General features: G+C 33.9%; 1 protein-coding gene across 3 annotated transcripts in view; it reads right to left on the bottom strand.

Annotated features, from left to right (window-relative positions):
* Nucleotides 1-2,088: 2,088 nt before the first annotated feature.
* The window catches only part of LOC149533759 (uncharacterized), a 41,390-nt gene continuing 18,208 nt past the window's right edge, over nucleotides 2,089-25,270 (bottom strand). For 2 of the 3 annotated variants that reach the window (XM_089807018.1, XM_089807019.1), the window contains exons 6-11: nucleotides 16,179-16,265; nucleotides 16,004-16,076; nucleotides 12,231-12,274; nucleotides 3,196-3,324; nucleotides 3,011-3,109; nucleotides 2,089-2,909 (exon numbers count right to left, since the gene is read on the bottom strand). In XM_089807018.1, coding sequence (XP_089663144.1) covers nucleotides 2,853-2,909; nucleotides 3,011-3,109; nucleotides 3,196-3,324; nucleotides 12,231-12,274; nucleotides 16,004-16,076; nucleotides 16,179-16,265 — 489 coding nt within the window. In that variant the 3' untranslated portion in view covers nucleotides 2,089-2,852. The remainder of the gene's footprint in view (nucleotides 2,910-3,010; nucleotides 3,110-3,195; nucleotides 3,325-12,230; nucleotides 12,275-16,003; nucleotides 16,077-16,178; nucleotides 16,266-25,270) is intronic. The other variant, XR_016357959.1, reaches the window with a different exon arrangement.

Genomic DNA, 25,270 nt, shown 5'->3' with positions numbered 1-25,270 from the left:
GGTACAATGCTTCTTATAATATACAGGAGAAATTCTATGCATTTGTAATATCTTATTCAATTTAACTATAAAAATATTCCATCCATAAATTTACTGGTTGAATTATAATAAATGTAAAATAACTCTTTGATAAATATAATCACCATCATTTTGAACTAAACTCTTCAAATAGCACTGCTTGTTTGATATAAAGAAACATAAAATAAGAACATGCTTAACGCGCGCGCGCGTGTGTGCACGTGCGCGAGCGCATATACATATGTTAAATTTCCTTTCTGCTTGTTAATTTATCTATTAGGTGTTTTCAATATGAAAAAATGTTCTAGATCAATCACTTCTAAAATGATTCATATATCCGAGATAAAACCATGTGCAAGATGTCTCCTAAATAGGACTTTTCCAGAAACCTTGTTCTAATTGTAATATTTTTCCTACCAATCTTTCAAAATTTTATTGTTAACCATTAAAGTGTGTTTCAAGATCTCTTTCAAATTAGACAACTAAGTCCTAATTTGGATCTCTTTCACTACATTGTCAGGCCAAACATATAAATTTTTAAATCACCACCCTCATAGAAGGATTGAAATTATCTAAGAAGAATGAACAACAAATTCCTCGACAAGGAGGATACAGAGCTATAAATTGAGGATACAACCAAAAATATGTGACGACTATGAGATCAGCTAGTGTCAGATTTGTTAGCAAACAAAAGTAAATCAATGTGTAATAAATGTTAATGTGAAAATCTATGCATATTAGTTGGTTGATTTGAATTAAAGTCATTTCAAACAAATTTGCTTTGAATCATAGATCCAATTTTGTGCCAAATTATCTTTAATTTCAAACATAGTAACACAGGGACACGTCCCCCCATTTTTGCCCCACATCCCAAAGACTTCAACACATTCGGGACTTGGGAACTCCGTCCCCCCGTCCCCAATGACACCACCAGATTCCGCCGCCTCCACCAAGGATGGGGAACATCCAAAAGTTGACTATTTATAGATTCAACTATTTATGTTTAACGTTTGATGTTCCAATTCAATACAATGTCCAAGTATTTACTCTTTTACATCTTTATATCTTATATTGCAATACATATTCTCATAACTAGCATTTTAAGTACCATATGCACATATATATATATACCCCCCCGCCCCATTTCCCCTCCTGTCCCCCACCGTCCCCAAATTAAGGCCTCTGTCCCCCCATCTCGGAAACTTGTCCCCCCATTCCATTGTCTCTCATCCCCTCGGGCAGTGTAACTATGATTTTGAATTATGATTGAATAAATGAAAATATTATATTTCTTATGTTGTAATGGGAGAAGAACCCATCTTTCCATGAACCTCTGCTCCTCTATGTTAAGGATGAACAAAACAATGAAAACAATATAAAGAAAATGTCAAGTGTGTTTTATGATTATGTCAATGATTCATATGTTATAGTGAGTGAATGGTAGAAAGTTGCCCATAATGACCATTTGTGATTTTATTGTAATTTGTGTGATAGTATACACAAGTGGACCTTATAAAGGATCACAAACCATTTGGATCAATTGTCAATAGTAAGGAGAGTCTCCTCTATACTTGAACCCTTGAATTTGAAGGCTATTTGCTTAATACATTTTTAATTTGTTCTACACAGAGTCTGAAACTATAATGGCATAACAGCAATCCAACTTGTTTTGTTACTAACGATTTCAAATGTTAACCTCTGTTTCATTACAGCTTGAGATCTTCTCATCAATTGTAACACAAAAGCCCTTGGGATTAACAACATATGATTCACGTTACATTCATGGTCATCTCAAGTCCCTTTGGCACAGTTCACATCTTCCTTTTGCGATTCCCTACGGACCCTTCTATGTCCCAAATACAGTGCTATGTAACATAGAACATTCTACTTGTGGCAGGGTTAGTAGTACGATTATACAATATATTACATATAAAAAAAATCAGCACAAATGGTGGGTACGGGTACAAATTACAATAACAGGGTGCCATTCTCAAATTCTACTGAAAATTGCTTTTTATTCATATCCACATTATATTATACCCCCATACTTCAAATTTAAATGACAGGGTGTCCATTAAATTGTACTGTAATTTGCTTTTTATTCATATCCACATTCAGTTATACCCTCATACTTCAAAGTTTACAGTGTCAAAGACCTGCAATAATTTAGGATGTCATAAGTTTCCAGAGCAGAAAGAAGGAAAAGTGAATCCACCAAAGTTCTGCTAGACATATAAGACATGAAAACCAGCATTTCCCATCAGGGTGAACATATACTCTCTGTAAGACACCAAATTGGAGGCGCCCCTTTGCATTCAATTGAATGTGAACATATACATCCATTGGTTGCTTGGAAAGAATGAAACAGAAGAGACACATTAGGAGCGAAATTGAAATGGCCCCTAGGTCTACATAAATCAATTACACGTTCTTAAATTTCTAGATGAGCACTTAAGTGCTCAAGCTGTACAGTATCACAATTTCCAAAATACTGGAGCATATAATAATTCTTTTATAACCACTTCTCCGTGATGTCCAGCCGCTCTACTAACTCATGTTGGGTGTTTTAATCTAAACATCAGTAGTACCATGTTCTCATCCTAAATAGAAAGCAAGGATTAGTGTCGTCACACATTTTTACATTTGGGGATATCGCCTTCTCATGCAATGGGAAAACAGCTTACCCAATATCATGTAATTTCTGTGCTGGCAAAGCTTTCTTGAGCTCTCCAACAAATGCTGGCAGACACTGGCTGAAAAAAAGACATTGCCAAGGAGTGGAAATTACGAGTTATTCTGATAGTCATTTGCCCTTTTCAATCATTCTCAGCTAGCTAAACATCAATGTGAGGAAGAGGAGTTTTCCAGTAATTCCATGTATTGAAGTCCTCCTAGATGTCAGAATCAAACAAAATGTCAGAACGCCCTTAACCCAAGAAAACCCATAAATATTAAGACTTAAAATTATAAACTAGGTTGAGATGAGATGAACCTGTTCAGATGATGACATGGCTGGGAACATGCCATTGACAAGCGTATGAAGTGATGTGTATGATTTTGTGTCTACATGATGATTCACAGCAATCTCGCCCTGTTGTACCCAATAACAAATAAATAGAAGTTAAAACACCTTTGAAGTGTACAATTTATTCTCCTCTTAAGGAAACGGCTGATTACCTTTGGGTTAATGATAAAAATTTTGCCTTTCGGTATTCCAACTTTTAGGTAACTAATTTCATCTGTATCTCTGTTTCCAAATCCTGCATAGAATGGATTGCTATCTACTGGAAATAATCTTCTGATATCCTGATAAATCATAGACATAAAGTGAGCATTTGGAAAATTAACATTTCTTGATCAATATGATCTATAAACTATTATGTAAATTGCCTAAAGAATATCGAGTTTGAGTTACCTATCTAAAATAGAGTTAAAGATACCAAACTTGAGTTGTTTTATAGTTTTAGTTAAAAACTATAAACATGTTGGCTCTCTAATATTTTTTGTTAACACACTCATGCCCTTACACTCCACTTCTAGCTGTCACTGCAGTTACACTATGGCAGAATATGCAACAGCAAAAATAAAAATACGTTCAATCAGAGCCAAGTCAGTGACAGTGCTAAAAAATCCAAAATGGAGTATCTATCATATGAGGATGAGACTGCCATTCAACACAGGTGGAATTTTCGCAATCATCAGTCTCCACAAAGATCAACTTCCAATTACTGCAGCACCAAATATGACAGATGCGTAGCCATGAATTAATTCAAGGGCAGTTCTGTAATCCCCATGATGGTTGCATAATCACTGGTTTTCTTAAAGGAGAAGTTTTACCTTAAGTTGTACAAGAGTGTGAGTTGAATGAAGAGTGCTATGAATGAAAGATTGCTTTGTGTGATAAAACTATGATACACTTTGTTGCAATTGTTCTAATTATGCTTCTTGTATCTGTTCTTTAGCCATAGGAAAAACTAAAGAAGATGTGGAATTGTCATTTCCAGCTGATTTTCCCACAGTTGCAATTGTTCTATTTATGCTTGTTGTATATGTTCTTTAGCCATAGGAAGAAGACTGAAGAAGTGGAATTGCCATTTCCAGCTAATTTTTTTCACTGCAAGGATCCCAGGTAAAAAATTTGTGTCAATAGCTTTCTGCTTGATTTGACATGCCGTTTATGCTCTCGGACACTAGTGAAAGTGTGGCTCTATGTTTCCTTCCCAGTAGGCATTCCAAGAAATGTTATACAACTACTGAAGTGAATCAATAATAACAGCAGTTTTGTGGTCTGCAGACTCTACTATGTAGACTGTTGCGAGTTTACAAATCACACGTTTATCAAAATTGCGAAGTGGTTTGGTTTGTAGAGCGATATCAAGATCCAACAAGTGATTGCTATCTTGCGATCCAAAGGAGGTATTACAAAGGAGGGTTATCAATAAGAGAGATGGTGAAAGATAAATCAGAGAATCTATCAAGTGTAGCTGTATTAGAAATCCAAGCACACACAAAGGATGATGATGACCAAAAAAACCATTGGTAAACAAAGAGCTTATGGCTTGATACCAGTATGTCCTATCAATTGGCTCCATTCTTTGCATTGTCTTATGAAAGATTTTTGTCTAGATGTTGTTAGCTTTCTTCTTTATTTGATTCTTCAGCTTTGTATTTACTCTGAAAATACGAGAAATTCTTGTGGTCAGTGAGATAAGTTGATTAGATGACAACAAAGAACTTGCAGATCATGTTTTCAGTTTCGAATGTTTTCTGCTGGCATGGAAGGAAACTAAAGCAAATTGTGAAAATGTGAAAAAAAATAAAAATTGAACATTGGTTATACACGAGCCATATTTCAATTTGTAATGTGGATGTGCTATAATTCGAGCTCAAGTCCTCTCACAGTTTGTTGCCGGAATTAATCCCTTATGCTGTTAACATTGCCCTCGGAAAGTCTAATTGTCATCTTTCCTATCATTTAATTTTGGATATCGATTCAGCTGCTGCAAATATAATAGTCCTCTGCTCAAACAAAAGAAATGTCTGGGCACGCTGACATTGCTGAGATGGTATGCAATTTACAAATCTGACTCCTAATTTAAGTTCATGTTGTCTTATGAAATGGAGATAGATGATAAATGTATGATTTTCGGAGCTCATTTTTCTCTGAAGCTTTGGAACCGCTCTGGAAGAGGCACAAACTTGACATTAGAAATGTATTTCCAAGGAGCATGGTCAGTTCTTCTCATTTGGTTGAATGTATGTGCATTTATTTAAGGTTTGTGTTATTTTCATTCTACTTGAAATTAACTGCTCAGCCTCTTTAATTGAAGTCCACGCCTTGTTCCATAGCTTTGTTTTTGTCAAAGAGAGAAGCTAGGAAAATATTTTTAGAGTTTCGCTTTACACCTGCCAATTGTATTTCTCTATAACCTCTTTGTGTATATCTGACTATCATGGAAATTCATGAGCATTCAAGATTAAAATTCCCGCCTATAAGGTGCAGACTGTTGATTTCATGTGAGATATTTAGTATTAATATTGGCTGGATATATGTGTTGATAAAAAAAAACTTTTCTGAAAGATCTGTAGCATTTTCCTTTGATCTTTCTTCATTTAATCCATTAAATTGCAATACACGTGCCTCAAAGCCTTAAGCACTGCATAGTATTTGACACTAATCCTCCATCTTTTCATCCTCTAAAGAACATTCTGATAATTTTTCACCTTGCAACATTCTGATAATTGTTCACCTTGCTCTCTTCACAATAGGCAGGGACTCCTGCTCGAACAGAACTCTTGTTTATATTGATTATACACTATTGTGATATAACATTATTTATTAACTATGATATTATATATTTCTTGTTAAAGACCTAATCATATATCATTATTGTTGATTATCAACACAGTGATGTAATATTATGCAGTTAAGTAATTTATGTAATAATAACCATATTAATTCATATCAAGCATCATGTAAGAACTTAATTATAAAGGCGATCTACATGTGCGTTCCTATGCCAATCATGGCTCATGGCAGTCCACCCCTCCCAAATTTTCTTGTCCTCAAGCAACTAATAGTCAGGATTGGCAACTGAACTTGTTTTCCCACATCTTTTTAAGGGATGATCTTAGTCTATTTTATATGGTGCTAAATTTACCAAAACTTGTTTGTATGATACAATGCTTCAAATTCATCATTCTCGAGTTATTCTATTATTCTAGATAAACCAACTAATATCACCATAGAGCATACAATTGAATTTATAAAATATATGTATGAATATGTAAAGACACTAAGTATACTCAATGCATACACTAATGCCTAAATACACGAAACATACACAAAGTATACACATTAATGCATAGAAACATGAAGCATACATGTAGTATACACATAAATGCTTGAAGATACAAGCATACATAAAGTGTAGGCATGCATATGCCCATTATTTTGCCACCAAAATGATTCACCTTTAAAACTCTAATAATTTCATAATACATTCAAGATAGGTAACATATTTAAGCTCCTATTATTTTGCCACCAAAAAGATTCAACTTTAAAAATTGATGAAGAATAATTTCATAATACATTCAAGATAGTTAATATACTTAAGCCCCTATTTCTTATGTCTCTCCTAACTCAAACCCTAAAGAGAGCATGGATTTACTTCTTGTAGGGCGCTTGACACAAATAGGCTTCCTCGAGGCATTGGGACTGCATGCTCATGCCCATGTTGGGATTTTCCCTCAAGGCATTGGTAATACATATCCTTACCCATCTTGGAATTCACCTATCCACTAAGGATTTACTCTACCTTTCCCTACACAACACCAACTATCAACTCATGTGGCTACAGCCAGAGGTTAAGAGATAGGCTATATCAATATCGCTTGTAATAAAACTCTATAAATATATACTCGTATGGTATATAACTATATATTATAATTCCAGTCTTATTGATATTATTTGTATGATGGATTCATCTTCATTAGCATAACTTGGATGGCATGGCCATGCTTTGATACCGTTTTTAATGATCCTTGGTATGGCTGGACATAATTATCACATATTAATTAAACTTAACATTATATATGTCCTAAAACCCAAATATTCATAAGTGGGAAGTACCAATATTTGTTATACATCCAATCATATTCTATTTGACTTGAGGAGTGGAAGGTGTAGGTGTTATCCAAGTTTCCCACACCAGCTTTTAATTTCCCTCAACGTTTACAAGTGCAAGTCCATATCTATCAAGGCTTATGGAATGCTGACCCCTACCCTATCTTGGGACAAAGATCCGGTTGCTTGAATTTATTCAAGCCCCACAAAGGTCTAGTTGCTTGAATTTATACAAGCGCTTCCTTGGTAACGTTACACACTTCCTCCCATAAGTCAAATAATAATATTATTGGAAATCAATTTCTATTTACAATTTAATTTATATATATCTTGAATGCATATGTATATATTAATGATGTTTGTTCATTTACTAACAGAAGCTATCAGATTCTTTACGTACCTGATATTAGTTGGTATATATAGAGATAATAGTTGTTCTCTATGTATAGAGATATAGAGATCACTCCACTTCTATCTTTGACTCCTGTATCCTTTGTTTTCTCTTGTATTTATATGTGTGAGTTGAGAGGAACCATGTGCTTATCATTGCATCTCTTAAATTGAAGGTGTCCGGTCATCATACCCGCTGAGGTGTACAGAAATTGTGTTTCAGATCAATGCCTAATATTTATGTCAGCAACTATTTTTGTGTTTAGATGGAGTGGCATGTCTCCCCCAAGTCTATCCTAGGGAGTAGATGGTGGAGATTGACTATTATCATTATATGTAGAGCATATTAGTCATTGTCTATAGTCACTCGGTATTGCCATTCAAACTCAGTGCCATTTCAGGTGATTGTTGTTAGGCTAAATTTGATTCGTTACAGAATATTTATTCATTTGGTTAATATTATTAATAATTGTTAATATTATTATTAATGTCGTATATGTTTATTAATATAATCACTTGTTATTAATATTGATTATATATTATTGCAATATAATTATACAACACTATTTATTAATTATGGTGTTATGTATTTCTTATTAATGACCTAATCATATATCATTATTGTCAATTATTAAAATAGGATATAATATTATTTATTTAAGTAATTTATGCAATAATAATTCTATTAATTCATATAGACCCGTTAATGCCCCTTTGAGGGTTAATCCTCTTCCAGTTTTTGTTGCCAAGACAAATTGGAGCCCACTAATTCAGGTTGGATCAAGGTCAACTTCAACCGAGCATCAAAAAGGAATCCTAGTCTTTTGGGTATTGGAGTTGTGGCGAGAAGTGAGGATAGTAGTACTGTGGCGTTAGTGGCAAAAAGAGTTGTAGATAGAACCAATAACCAGGTCAAATGTCTTGCTACAGTTGAAGCCACATTGTTAGGCCTCAAGCTGCGCTTGTAAGATTCACCTTGATGGGGATTCACAAATAGTGGTAAATGGGATTGCTAAAGGGGAGATGGACACATGGTACTTGAACAAGCACATCAAACAGATTCATACTTTATTGGAGAATGTGGAGGAATATAGGATCTCCCATGTCCCTAGGGAGGCAAATTCCCTAGCGGATAAACTGTTGAATGTTGGTGTTAAAGGTTCTCTAAGTGACAACTTCAAACTTTTCGAAGACTATAAGGCAATGAATCCCTCAAAACTTTGATTTGCAAATGAATTAAATTTCTCGAGTACACATTCATAATTAATTGGAGGCGATATTTGGCAAGGGATCCGTGTTGATTTGAGAAATTTGCATGTGAAGCCCATAGGGATTTCGAGTAATGGTAGGGCTTTCTTTGAAAGTTGTTCCTTATGGAGGCTTTGCTGGAGTTTTAAAATACCAGTCCCTTGTTCTATTGTAGTATCCATGGTGATAAAATTAACCAGTGAAGGGTGCAGAATTTAAGGATAAGCATCATGGAGGCCAACTTCTCGCTGCAAACATTGGGACAAATCCCAGCTTTCATAGGGTCAATTACTGTTAAACATCTATGCAATGTTTTCAAGATTGTTGATGAAGAGTTTTGGGATGCAGTGATATTGATTTTCGAGAAACGAGTGTTTGGAGCATGATTGGAAGCCTCATTCGAATCTTGATATTTCATCCCTATTTCTTGCATTAGTTTTAATGGTGCTGACTCAAAGGTTGAAGTTTTGAGTGTGGCGAGAGAATACCTTGAGGAAAATGGGCTAAGGGTCTGGAGACATTTGTGAAAATGGATGTATTAGAGGTGGGGCTGCACATGGGCAATGGTGGTTTGGGTTAGCTCCAACCTCTGTTGGTGTGGTCTTTGAAAGCACCAATGGAGGTTTATTTGCCAGTCGTTCATATGGGGTGGTGGAAGTTACTAATTTTCTTGCAGACCCATGCACAGGCTTGTGTTTTTGGGGTAAGAGTGTCCAAACAGAAGTGGATGGTAGCTCCTAGTAAGCCCTCCGCCCCTGTTGTGAAGATGTTCACTTAATGATTCGACAATAGGTTCCTGTGAAGCAACGTCAAAGAATTGAGAAGGATGGTGGTGTTTCTGCATCTGATTGCGGTGGAGTAGTGGTGTGCATTGTCGAAGTGGTGTTGTATCCTCTAGTTTGAATGGTGGTGATGGAAACCCCAATTTCTCCCATGACGAGGTTGCAAGGTGGTTCAAGTGATGTGGGGGTAGCTATCATCATTCTTGCTTGGTACTATGGGTTACTTGAGATCTTTTTGGTATTCTTTGCAATGTAGAATTCTCAGCTAGATAGTGATGGTAGGTTGTGTCTGGTGGTGATATATGGCCACATTTTGGCTCATTACCTATATGTACTTTTTATTCCTATCAATATAAATGTTTGAATTACCGGTCAAAAAAATTTATATTAATTCATATTAAGAATCAGGTAAGAACTTAATGAAAGGAAATCTATATGTGCATTCTTAAGCCAATCGTGGCTCATGACATCTTGAGGGGATTTGATCCCACTATTTTCAAGTTTTAATTTAGATTATTCTAGTCCACGTCAACCTTTGTCTTATGAATATTTGTGTGCTATGTTTATCATTTTTAGTTGCTTATTAATCTTCTCTATTTGTCAATGAATTAATATTAAAAAAATTGCCTAGTAATTCAAACATCTATATTGATAGGAATAAAAAGTACATATAGGTATTGAGCCAAAATGTGGCCATATATTACCACCAAACACAACCTACCATCACTACCTAGCTGAGAGCTCTACATCACAAAGAATACAAAAAAAATCCCAAGTAACCCACAGTACCAAGCAAGAATCATGATAGCTACCCCCACATCACTTGAAACAACTTGCAGCCTCCTCATGGGAGAAATTGGGGTTTCCAGCACCACCATCCAAACTAGAGGATAAAACACCACTTCGACTAGCACACTACCAAGCACACCCTCCCAATCTGCCAATAGAGACACATCAATGACCGCCACTACTCCACTGCAATCAGATGCAGAAGCACCACCATCCTTCTCAATTCTCTAACGTTGCTTCATGGGAACCTACTGTCAAATCATTGAGTGAACATCTTCATCAACAGGGGTTGAGGGCTTACTAGGAGCTACCTTCCACTTCTGTTTGGTCTATTTGTCAATGGTTTAAAGTTTTAAACCATAGTTGAAAAATTCAAACTTACCCAAAACTTGCCAAAGCCACAAAAAATAACTCGACAAAAGTTCAGATAAAACTCTACAACTTTAAAAAATGTTTAAATTTAAATAGAAATGTATTTTTTGGCAAAATTCAATGGGGAGAAGGTGCATCTAATTAGTCAGTAAATGAGTAAACAAAAGAAACAAGATGAATCTACATATATTTAAATGCAAATTGGTTACAAAATGGTATCCTCATGTGGAATGTTGATGGCTGGTAGCCTGATTCTGAAGCAAAATTAAAATAGAAAATCATCTTTGTAAAACTACAAGTAAATACAACATCAAAATAGTTTACATCTTCCTCTTCCTAGCTCTATTAACTTATTAAGAACTAGGGGAGAGGTAGAAGGTCTAGTCTTAGGAGCCCACTATGCATGTGCCTCCTCCCTTGACATGACTAGTTATGACTCAATCTCCATCCTGGAAAAAATGGTGTAATATCTTGCTCATTAGACTCTAAAGAAATTTAGAATACTTAGGAAATGCCTTTATTGGGTTTCTAAAAACCTAGATGCAACAAAAAGGAGATAAAACAGAGTTCCACTGGCTGTTGGGCACAAGAGGATGGGGGGTGTCAAGGACAAGGGGGGACTCAATAAAGTGGATATAAAAACATTAATTTGATTCAACAGGGTTTCTCCATCAATTTCTTCTTTCGTCTTTGTATTAGAAAGTGGGGGTTCGGGGGCAGCTGTCACTGATGGGGCCAAAGGGCAACGCCCCTTGCAGGGTCTTGGGGCTCCAAATCCACTTCAAATTGACTAAAATGCTTGCTAATGACCTTACATAAGCTTGGGGGTGTGTTTTGTATCTTGAGCAACAAACAAGAACTCAAAAAAACCAAATGAAGCTGTTGACATCAAACTCCTTATATGCTGCAGCAGCCAAGAATTTGGTTCAGAGTTGCTGAGCTTTTCCAAAAACTCAGTGTATTTTACATAAGTTTCCTGTGAGTGCTTGTAAGGTTTTTTGGTGAGAAAAAATTGTAATAATCGCCGAGCAGAAAAACTAGTGATTTTTCTCTACTTAACAAGTTTTTCTGTGAGTTTTTCATCTATGGTTTGAACTATAAACAACTCCTTGTTAAAATCTATAATGCTTTTATATGCAAGTTTTATTTCTACAGTACTAACTAGATCAGTCTCTCATTGGCTGGAGCACTTGAGATTTCTTTAAAGAAAGTAAGCAGAATATCAATGCTATTTACAATCATTTGCTATCATGATTGGGTCTCAGAAACACTTGCAGGGCCAAGTGCAGCCATGTGACTAATTTCTATTGATATTAGTAGAGCGTTTGCCTTTCTATATTACAGATATTAAACAATCCATCCATCAGAAAATGAAAATTAAAAACAACATTTAAATATACAAAGAATTATGACAGTATATTTTAATGGTCAAAAAACAGTCTTATGGCTCAACTCTTATTTGTTAAGACGATTAATTTTGAAAAAATGCATATACATTTACTTACCTCAAGGCATGCAATCTTGAACTCATGGGGAGCCCTTCGTATCACTGCAAACAATATCAAAAAGAGAATATCATTCAACATAATCCTGAGAGCTTTTGAATTAATGTCAATTACTCCATAGGCATCAATGAGCTTGACTTTTGTTCTGAATCCTGATGATTGTTGAGCAAAAAACAGAAGCTAGTTAAGGAGAGTAGAAAATTTAAGCTCCAAATCTGGTTGATTTGAAAAAACATCTCATTTGGAGCAAAAACTAGTTGCAAGCTACCAAGCAATAAGCACCACTTAATAGTAACAAAATAAAGATAGATTATAAAGTGACATTCAAAAGTCGCTATACACAACTATTATAATCAGTGACATTCAAAAGTTGCTATACAGAACTATTATAATCAATGACATTCTAAAGTTGGTATACACAATACTATTATAATTAGTGACATTCAACAGTTCCTATACACACTATAAATAATTATAATTAGTGTCATTCGACAGTTGCTATACACACTATAAATAATTATAATTAGTGACATTCAACAGTTGCTATACACGCTATAAATAATTATAATTAGTGACATTCAAAGGTCACTATACAAAAATTTAGTGCAGTTAGATAAATAGTTTTGACGAAATTAGCATTAAATCCCTGGTGTACAAAACTGCTGTATTCACTGCATTTGAATAAAAGGTTTATAAGAAATTAGATCAAAATATAGCATGCAGACCTCCACAGATGTTATTTGAGCTTCTAAAGTTTAAACCACATCTAGAAGAATCTAAACCTTGCAATAATCAATTTGTAAACCAAGCCTCTGAAGTATTTCAGAATTTCTATATTACATTTTCTCGAATGGGATTAACTGTGTTGTCAAACCACACCAAATTATGGTAAGGTGATATTTTTGAGAGGTGGCTTTTGTAAGTTCAGAAAAATCAGTTATTAACATGTTATGTCTTCTACACAACATACCTAGAATAATGGCCGATAATTGTTGATATCAAAATATATATAAGGAAGTCTAATTGCTTTTAAATTAATTTTGAAGAACATAACTATCTCCTTGAGTGAATCAATCTACCATAAGGCAAGGAAAATATTTATTCAATCAATATATATATTGAGTTGAATACAACATAAATCAAATTCAGTTCAATAAGAATGCAACATGAAATCCCTAGAGGAGGCAACAGAACAATGATGTAAACAATTTATGAATACAAACAAACAAACATATCTCATGGGGATCACTGTGAATTTACGTGCTAGGTTAGCGCATTTCACATTCAAAAAGAATATTTTTTAAATTTGGAAAGATTTTTGTTCAAACAAATTTGAATGCAAAACCTATAAAAGTTTAAAACTTGAAGAGAATAAAATCAAGCTACAGAAGCAAACTAGATACCACTCAAATTATGTAATGGATGAGGTGCACCAATGTTAGGTATATTACTATGTCTACCAAGTTTCTGTGATAAATCGGGGACACACATTCAGGGACAGAACTTTTTGAGCCACTTTAGGGGATGATAGGGGATGGCAAAGGGGACAGTTGTTATGAACAGGGAAATGTTTAAAAGTATAGGGCAATTTCAAAAAATCATGTGATGATATTGACAAGGGTCTCATAATACATATTGTAGATCCTTCATACAAAATATTAAAGTTAAAATTGAGAATTCAAGCGGTAGTTAAGTTCAAAAATACTGAGCAGAAAGGTTTTCCATTTTCCAGACTTCCCTGGTTCATAACAGTTTGGCTCCAGTTATGTAAAGTACTTTGGGATTTGGCCAGTATAAATCTCCTCTTTCGCAATTTAGATTTTATATTTAAAAGTTCATATCTCTATTTTTGGAAATCCAGATTGACCCAGAGCATTAAGTTTCTGTATAGTGGCATATTTTTATTCTTGTGCACAATTTTAGTACAAGATCTTCAAAAATTTAAAACCAATATTTTTATAGCCATACAAAACGTAAGCCCCAAAATCTTAAAATAGGGAACAACAATTTTGGCAATATGATCCAAAATTTAGGCAGAAATAGATGAGCACTGACATCCAATCTGAGATCAAGTTTAACAGAGAAGGATAAATAAATTGGGCTAAGATATTGTATTTACTAAATTGATAGGTCTGAAAAGGATTGCCCAAAGTCATAATCTTTGTCAATAAATGCAAATGTTAAAACCAACCTTGTTGAATGGAATTGCAACAGATAACTCAAATTGCTATTTGTTCAAATAACAATTCTGAACAGGAATATCAATTGCCTGTTGGGAAAAAGTTAAAAACTTTTAAACGGGACATTCTTCATTCTATGGTGGCAATCAGAGAGCTATATACTAAGCAAATATCTATTAGGTTGCATCTAGATATTGAGAACTGTCAATGCCTAGTATAAGCTCATCTAGATATTGAGAATAGTCAATGCTTAGTATAAGCTTTTTAAGGGTGAATTCAATTGAAACTTGGTGAGTATTTCAAAGTGGAAATGAAACATTGTCATCCAAACTATTTGATCTTAGGTGGAAGAAATTCACACATTTGCAAATTTAACATATGAAACTATAAATCATCCTTTTAGTGGTTCTTTCCACAGGGATGACTGGCTGTTAGTGGGACAGGTCCCAGGCCCTGGGCACAGCTACCTGCCTGTCCCTGCACACAATTTGTGACAATTCCAGGATGCTAACTTACTTCTTTTAATGGGAAACAATGGCAAAAACATTTATATGGTGTTCCCATTTCCTCACAACAACCCTAGTATGGTAAAGGGTCTGAAAATGCTGGCAACACATACCTGTGTAACGTAGATATATTATAATCTGAAGGACAAATTAAAGAATCTACTGCAGCTATATGTGGAGGCAAGAAGCTAAGGTATAGGGCTTGATAAGGAAAATGTAGGCCTTGATAAGGACACTATCAAAAAAGAGACCAACATCATCTTCATAAAGCTCTCAATGCAACTGGATGGTGTAAGGTCTATTCTTGGTAATGGTAGATGTTTCCAGACCTAGAATGTTGAATTCCTCTTTGAATTTTAAATATAATTCCAATCAAACAAGGCTATGTTGCTAAGCATCTTACTAAATCCTAAAATTTCACATCTTTAAGATTCATTTTCATAGACTTGAAATCTAAATGTCTATTGTTCAATATTGATTTGTCTTTTTCGTAATTTGAATAATGTATTTAGCCCAATCAAACAATTGGACGACTTCGGTGGTCAAGCTTCAGAGCTTCAGCAAGATGCTCAGAACCAATCATGCGGTGGTTCTGGATGTGAGTGTAATTGGAATATTTTTACGGTACACACCCAAAAACAAAAACATTGATATATATTTGATGTTTCCAGTTCCACACTATACTGCTTTAACTCTACAAATAATAGTTGGACAGAAGGGTGGATCAACAATAGCAAAGCCCCAGTTTAGAGAAAAAGACTTGATGCAGATCCAGAGAGATTTGGATTGCTGCTCAACACAAACATTGCAATCACAGTTCATGGAATTTGAGTCATGCATATGATATGAACTTTTACATGGAACCATAGCATATGTTTGTGCCTAATTCCATATTTGAGGTACATCTGACCATCTAGTGCTTACTATGTCACAAAGTTGTATCTGTTCTGATCTATACAACAATTATCTGTCATGGAAGGAAAATTCATTATTTCTGTTAAGTTTTTTTATCTTTTGTCTGCAAAGCAAGCCTTCACAAATGAGGATATGCAACTTGTACAAACCATTTCTTTAAAAAAGCACTTGCCTTCTCGATACAAAGATGGAAATAGTCCATCTGGAGAGATCACTATAGGGCCATCAGGTAAGGCCTTACCATCCTGCAACAAGTAACAAGCATAAAGATTAAGAGAAAACATAAAAAACAGAAGCTACATCCAATAAGATATTTATAAAAATCCACATGACCTGTGCAGATCTACCTGCTTAATATTGAGAAGAAATTGCCTTGTAAGGTATGCCTGAGCAATTGCACGAGCACTAAGGAAAAGCAACTGATATCCATTATCCTGAAAGCATTTCATGTCAAAGAAAAAACATTACAATAGATTTGAGCAGAATATATACAAGCCAAACTGAAATTTTGCACATGCAATAACACTTTTCTTTTACTATTCTCGTGTTCAATACATATTGCCCTTCTATAGGATTCACACCTCACAAATTATATGAAAGCTCCTATAAGCACTCACAAAAATAAGAAAACTCTTAACAAGCCTAAACAGACTAAAAACCTATCCTAAAAAACTAACTGACCTATTTATCAGTATTTTATCAACAACATACAATATGAGCAAGGGCATACACATCCACTCAAGATCAGTATACTGGAACTTGCCTCACTATATGATTGATCTTGTTGGACTTTATCCAACAATAGGAACAGACAAAGTTACCTGGGGAACCAAGAATAGGGACAAACACATCTTGTGGTCACAAAGTTAGGAGAAAGAGAAACAGATCTGTCCAACATCAACCTCATGAACAGGGGCACACACTTCTATGGAGAAAAATAATGACTGGGGACAGAGAAATTAAATTATAAAAACCAACTTCTATGATTTAAGAGAAAGACATACAATCACAACATCATTTAAGATCACTTCCATCTTGATTGCTAAAGAACTGAGATGATAAATTTGCTGTTTTAAAGATGGCCATCATGTACAAGCAATTGTATGTCCAATTACAATTCGGGCAATTTATATTCTAATTAATTTTGGACCCTTTTAGATTTTGGTAAACATTTTTATGACACAACTAACAAATTCCAAAAATGGGCACTGTTTGGAACAAATTAATAACTTAGACTTGTTACTTAGACTATGACAAACTATCTCTATAAAAACTAATTATATATTTTGAGACACAAATCCAACAATGAACAATTTAACTTCAATTTAAAAGCCAAAATAGATAATCTATCAGTTTCTTGTCTGAACTCTACCCTGTACTTCAGCCTGCAAGATGCCTCCAATGCACAATATTGGTCTTGGAAACTTTAAGGTTTGTAAAATGCCTTTCTACAACATGGGGTTCTCTTGTGAGATATACATCCAAACACAATCTTCACATTCAGATCTATTATTTGACATGAACAGATCGATATCCCATATGTTGCTTTGACACCATAATCTAAAGTAACAAAACATAAAATGAATTGCATTTGATAAACACATAGATACACAAGCATGTGTTTCATGCAATAGTCAAAGTCTCAAGAACCTCTAGAATGCTTTAAAATTGCATAACACTTCCCTTTTTATGCCTTGGCTCCAAAGCATTGATGAAACCTTCATCTTGGTAATTATCGTTGTTGGATGCCTCAATTGGATTGCAATGCAAATTTTCTTTGCAGCAAACCCCATTAGCTCTGGGCTAGCATGGTATAAACTTTATGTTCTCTCTTGAAATCTGATTCAGTTGTTGAATTCAATATTGTGCCAATGAGCAGTTTGAACTTCTTCAACTAAATTTGTTAAATTAAGCATATGAGAAAACAAGATTGCCACGACAATAGAATCCAAACTCCTTAATACCTTTTCTAACTCTTATAGTTTGCTAAGATTGCATTTTCCCTCATACTCAATAGAGAGCTCATGCAGTCTTGTACATCTTGTCCACTTCAGACACTTTACCCAAAACAAGAATCCACATTTGTACATTTATAGATGCCATTTTCTCTAAATTGTTGTTCAGGGGCATCTCACAATTCAGATTGTGCTCCTTGACTAAAATTAAATCCTTGAATAACCATTCTTCATCCATAGGCAAGTATACAATATAAACCACCTAGGACCCCTAGGACACATTTTACGAAATTGATTTGAGACTGAACACTTTAACAATGTTTTTTGCTAAGAAGCTCTGTCTGTAAGCACATCACCATTAATCACCACCAATCACCTCTTTGCTTGGGTGTAGTGGAACTTGGTAGTAAAGCTAATGAATCATAAAGAGAGCAACAAAATCCATGAAAACTGTTGGAAACAATTGATATCCATCTATAAAACTTCTAAACTGCTTTGTTACCATAAGAAAAAGGAAAATTTTATAGAAGCCAAAGCTTCCAAACAGGAAATTTTGCACATGTAATAATATTTTGCATCTGTTCTTCTCAATAAATATTACTTATATATATGATTCAAATTTCTTATATAATAGAAGAGCTCGTATAGCCACTTGTAACTATCACTCACAAAAATAAGCAAACACTTGACAAGCTGAAACAACTAGCAAACTAGCCACATTAATGATGTAATATTACCAACATTTATAACATGTAGGATTAACACTTCCTTGTATAGCATTCCTTGTATAGCACATTAGAGTCTGTGATGCCCTTTAGAGCTAAAAGATACAACAAAACCAAAGAACATGGTAGCAGAATAAACTTCCTTTCCATTAAAACATGGAGATTATTAAAGACAGAAGATTTCCATTGTCCATAAAAATAAGATTGCGTAGAACATTTTACCTAAACATTTCAGACCTCAAAGCTTGCCCCATCCTTGGGATAGAAAGATGTGTCTAGACTGCACATTAAACCTTCTTATGTAGATAACTTTATGGAAGGACCGTGATGCCTATCTGAGGAGGTAAGAAAATTGAATAAATACTATGCATTGTGTCATGATTACTTTTGAGCACTACTCTATAAACATAAAAGAGATGAAACGAAATAGTATGGTCATATTTTTAATTCCTTTTATTTGTAATTGAGTCCTGAAAATAATTTACATAATTTATTATAAAGCTTGGGCTCTGAAAATGAAATTTTCTATTTTTCCAATGATGCCCTAGGCAAGTTTTGTGCACTTGGCTAGGGAATCACAGTGCTAAAAGAAGGAACATGAGGCCTTGGGCCAAGTAGAGTCATGTCTCTACGGGACATGACTTTGTTGTAGCTTCTATCGAATTGATTTTATCATGAGATACCCCATTGATGGTAAATTATCTTTAAAATAAATGTCTTATATATATAATACATGTCCCTATAGTTAATCATCATTTAGTTAATAAATAACTCTATGTATAACTCACCTTTAAGCATGTATTAATATATTAACCATATATATCATGCATTATATATTATTATATAATAATATATAATGCATGATATATATGGTTAATATATTAATATTATATATACGCTTAAAGGTGAGTTATTGATGAAGGTATGCTCTGATACCACTCGATGAAGGGCCACACCACCCTTACCAACTCATAACTAAGAATGCAACAATATGGAGGCAAGAGAGATAAAATGCTTCCCAAGAAATTTTATTATACTTGAAAATCCTTACAACACCCACAAGATGATATCATAGATATGACTTTTTCAAAAAGAAGTTTACAAATTCTTCAACATAAGAGAAATCTCAAATAAGTGTCTTCACACCAAGAACTTCTACTTGAAGAGCTACACCTTTAGAGCTTTCACACCTTGAAGTCTTCACACCTTCCAGCTTTCACACCTTGAAGCTTTCACCTTCCAAAGCTTGATTAGAAATGCTCATATGCCTTGCTTAAATAGGCACTTACCACCCAATGCATGACTTATCCACAACCTTCTAGAATTCCACCTACACAATATCCACAACCTTCTACAATATCCACAACTTTCTAGAATTCCACCTAAATACAACTAAGCACCACCATGTGGCCCACTTAGAAAATTACATTTCCTTTATGGATCACAACAAATATTAAATGTAAGATTTAAGAAACTTTCCACAAGCTTCTAAGATGCCACCTATACACCTCAATTAATGGAATGACAACTATTTTTCTTATTTTTCTATTTATGCCACCTATGCACCTCGAAAATAGAGATTCGTCCTTTTTTTCTTTTTCCTTTTTTATTTATTTATTATTTTTTTCCTCTAATTTTCGTCACTTTCTCTCTCCTCCATTTTTTTTTTTTTTAATTAATTTTATTTTTAAATAAATTTTCTCGTGCAAGATGCTCCTGCATCAGTTATACATAGAGTTGTTTATCAACTAAATGATGATTAACTATAGGGAGAGACACTCATATTTATATGAGATCCAAATCTGCATTTGAAAATCATCAATAACAATGGCCATGATTATACATTTGCAAAAACGATCTTAGTTACTTTAACATAGTAGTAGAGCTAGACTACAAATGTACAGAAGCAAAAAAGGAAGAATGACATTGTAAATACAGAGATCCAATGATGAAAATCAAAGGTAGAAGAGCATTTTCTCTATAGACAAAACCAGAGCATAGATAAAGAATGTAGAATGAGGATTCTAGGACGACATCAGTCTCAGTTGAAGAATACTATCAAGATACCTTGTTGTGGGTCATATGCAGTAGAATAGATAAATGACAGGGTTTAGGAAATACCGAACGATGACATGGAGGATGTATCATTCTGGGCTTAGAACTCTATGAGTACGGACAAGAAAATATTTTCCAATACGCTGCTTGAGACATCTGACACAGACAGTCCATGAACACATCAGACAAATGAGAAGGCATGAACACAAGACAAATCATAAGGGACGATACCAATTGAATCAACTCCCGATGGCATCAGATACATCTAACTTTTCAACATAAAACTCTCGGTGCCCTCTATGTATCTTTTACATGTTGATACACTTCTTCTTTACCATTGGATGATATATTTGTGATAACATTATTTGTAATAGTCTCTTGTGTATGTGCGGATGAATGACACTATTTCAAAGGATGATATACTGCTGACGACTCTTCTTATTACTACCTTACTCACCCACCCTCATGCCTTTATCGCAACTTGGTCTTTATCGTTGAAGTTTCATCATTATCATAATCTCTAATAATTTGTTATTATTCATGGTGGCTTCAAGTTTACTAGACCTTCATGTATGTGGATTTGTACAAGGAATTCAATCATATATCATCAAGTTCTTCATATCTTTGATGCTTGATGGCCCATGTATTTAATTTCCATATGACTATCGCTCAATTTAGACTTCCACATAATCATGGGGCTTGGTAATCGTTTTTCTATGCATCTCTGCTGCATATTCATCTATCTCTGACGTAAATACTCTAAGTATTGGCCACACAATCTCTGACGTACAATCACTAAGGTTTATCATTATGTATTTCATCAAGCCTTTACTCTTAGGCACCAACATAGAACTATAAAGATATGACCACAGTACAAGGGACATGTCCAAGATTGTACTAAAAGCATTGGCCCCGCACACCCAAGGTAAGTGATAATTTCTTTTTATTAATAAAATTCAATATTGGAATCAATAATTATGTTGTAAACATTCATTGTCTTTGATTAACTATATATATATATATATATATATATATATATATATATATATATATATATGTTCATTATCTTATAAAAATAAGCAAATGAATGTTGGAAATATAGATTAGAATGTGGATTATTGTTTGGTAATGTTATATTATGTTTATCTTCAATACTCATTTAATGATATTTTATTATCAAGTTGAATACAAATATAAATGATTTTATTCTTTGAAATAAAATGAGAATATTAGTCATAATCAATTATTTATATGAAAAATGTATATAAATAAAGCTAGTCATTATGAATAATGACATCAATCATGAAATTTATAAGGGTATATGAACAATTCATACATCCTAAGTTACAGCTAGAAAATATTATATTGATTTCATAGGAAAATAATAATATGTTGAACATATCGATTGAATTATATCTATAGAAAATAGAATATATGTATATATGGTTAATAAATATACTTAAATTAGATATTTATTATATTGAAATAATTGGGATCATTCTTAGATTAATGTCTAATAGAATGGAATATCAAATAAAAGAATTATTGATGTACAAATGAGAATTTATTATCCTTGAGCATTTTTATCTAATCTTTGTAATATCTCGCATACTTGTTTTTCTATACGAGCATTTGCCTTGATCTTTTCCTCTGAGAATGTTCATACAAGAAAAAGGAGGATTAATATCAGATTTAGAGAGTCCAACACTTTGTTAAAGAAAAGTTTATTTTAGAAGATTTATGTTCAGAGGGATTCTGACACATCCGTCAGACGGAGCAGATAAAGGATATGGTTTTGTCAACTGTCAATGATATCGATCATATTGATTCAGAGGGAGTAAACCAATATTGTGAATCTTCAGTGATCAATAAAATGTAATAGCCAAGAGGACTGTAATTCATGCAACTATGTGAATATTCTAAGAAAGTTGTGACTTTAATTAAACTATTTACGAGTCGTCTCTCTTTGATAAATGAAACTTGACAAATGAGTTGTAGAGTCATTTAAGTGGCACAATCATACACAATCAAGATATTGGCATATTGTGGACGACTTTGTGTTCGCTTCTACTATTAAGCTTAATGAATGTTTGGAGCTTAAATGGATGAAAAGAGCAAGTTGGAACTTAGAAAGGAGTCTCGTATTATTGATAAGAAAATATGTGTGTGTGTGTGTGTGTGTGTTCCTATTTATTTATAAATGACTTAACAAAATAGTTCACCAATACAAGAATGAGTGGAAATTTTACAGTGTGGGGGGAATAATGGTCAATGTTACATTAACCTTCATTAGAAGGGAGATGTTCTATTCTCAAATAATCTAAGAAGAAAATTTATGAATCTTCATGTGCAAATAAGTATTATTATCTTTTGCATCTATCTGATTTGTAGTCTCTCTCTTATTTGTAATTCTATACATACTACAAGGGTTATTTTCTTTGATCTTTTCCTTTATGTTTGAGGATATTGTTACAGGAAAAGAAGGTTGGTACTTTACATATGCTACCAAATATTGTGCAAACTCAATCTAATGATAGTAACTCCAAAGACCTTAATGATCAATATAGATAAACTGAGGCTCTTGAAGCAAACATCCTTGATGATTGAGATTATGTGATTCTTCTACATTAAGAGGGAGTATGACACTTCTTCTAAGACAACACAAGAGCTTAGAAGATTGATACTCAGAGGGAGTCTAAAAATACATGTGGGTGACTACATGATGTGATGGGCCTACTCCTATGTATATCATGAGGAAGTGACGAATTATCACCAAAAAATCAAACAACTGATTTAGAGTGAGCTCGATAGGCATCCTTGGGTGAAGAGAATTTCTAAGGAAGTAACTAGAAGACCTGACTTCCCAAGATCGATGTTCAGAGGGAGAAATTTTGAGATGCAATCCTTTGTGGATGATATCTTCTCTATGAGGAAAGTTCTAAAAGAAATTCTTTATAATGCGCTCTCCCCTACAAGAGAGAAATATGAGGTGAAAACCCTTTGTACCACTCTATGACTGGGTTCATGGTGGTTACTATTTCACATATGATATGTAATGAAAGGTGACGATCTTTCATTGACATATATAAACAGAAGGTAACCATTAGAAGATGACGATCTTATAACTGGTAGACCTGTTATCATGGTTCTTTGGGCCAGGTTTTGTCGGACACCATAATAACAAATAGACAGAAGGTAATCTTTGTAAGGTGACGATCTTGCAAATGATAGACCTCTTATTATGACAGTTTCATTCTGGATACGCCGAAAGTCATTAATAACAAAAGCATTATGATTACACTAGATATTGTTTTGGGTAGTTAGAGATCATAATATATGTTATGATAGTGTTCATAGCATTGTGATTGTAGTTATTTGACAAGTCACTATTTCAAAGTGTTAAAGTCAGATAATATGTTGTGCATAGATATCCTTGATACTGATAACTCATAAAATGTTTTTGTCACTTCTCCCTTGCTAAGAGGGACTGTTGAAGTATAGCATCAGTCAAAGTGATATACTCGTTACATTGAGTATTTGTATTCATGATTTATATGAACATTTTTTTATGTCTCATATTATTGATAAGAATATGTGTGTGTGTGTGTGTGTTTCTATTTATTTATAAATGACTTAACTAATTAGGCTCTTATAATCAGAAGAGACTACTATGTTATAAAGTTCTTGAATGTAATTGTTTTACCACCACGAGTGTCGATTGAAGCAAACTAATTGTATTTGCTTATACACAGACGGTGATCAAGTAGGGACATGACCCTACGTGGCCTTTGGCCAAGTAGAATCATGTCTCTACGGGACATGACTTTGTTGTAGATTCTGTTGGATTGATTTTATTATGAGACACCTTGTTGATGGTAAATTATCTTTAAGATAAATATCTTATATATATAATATATATTATATATCATGCACTATATATTATTATATCATTATATATTAATACATTACATATATGGTTAATATATTAATATTATATATATGCTTAAAGGTGAGTTATACATATAGTTTTTTTTTTAACTAAATGATGATTAACTATAGGGACATGTCTCTTGATCCTCTCATATTTATATAAGATCCAAATCTGCATTTGAAAATCATCAATAACAATGGCCATGATTATACATTTGCAGAAACAATCTTAGTTACTTTAACATGAACTTGTATACCTCCAAAGATATAGTCATATAGGTTCATTTGGCACTCAAGACAAAGTCATTTCTAATTCCTTCTATTGACAACAGATGCTTAGTGCGGACTTATATACCTCCAACCATAGTTCAAAATATCTCAGATATATCAGCAATAACTCCACTTATCACAATATTTGGCTCCTGAGAAGTCTCAAAAGATTGCAGAGAAGTTGATAAAATATTGGTGATATTTCTCTGTTTTATTGCAAAAAAAATAGCGAACTTAGTGCTTGCAGGCCTGTTATAGGCAGTGATAGGCCAGAAAACATTTTTTTGATTGGAAAAATAGATTTGGAGTGGATAGAAAGGGCAAAGAGGAGAAAGAATGTTCCATCAGGATTGGAAAAACAGAATTTTGTCTGGAAAAACAGAAATAAGTTCCTGATATTTTTGTGAGAAGTTTCCAACTTCTCTCTGATATTTCACAATATCTTTCTTTTTGCCATTGCCAATAAGTTGCCAATAACGATATTTTGAACTATGCCTCCAGCAA

This window comes from Cupressus sempervirens, chromosome 10 (genome assembly GCF_028749045.1).
Source record: "Cupressus sempervirens isolate cs-2001-9-10 chromosome 10, ASM2874904v1, whole genome shotgun sequence".
Classification (NCBI taxonomy): domain Eukaryota; kingdom Viridiplantae; phylum Streptophyta; class Pinopsida; order Cupressales; family Cupressaceae; genus Cupressus; species Cupressus sempervirens.
The sequence above is the reverse complement of the archived record's forward strand: the minus strand, read 5'-3'. Positions and strand labels throughout refer to the sequence as shown.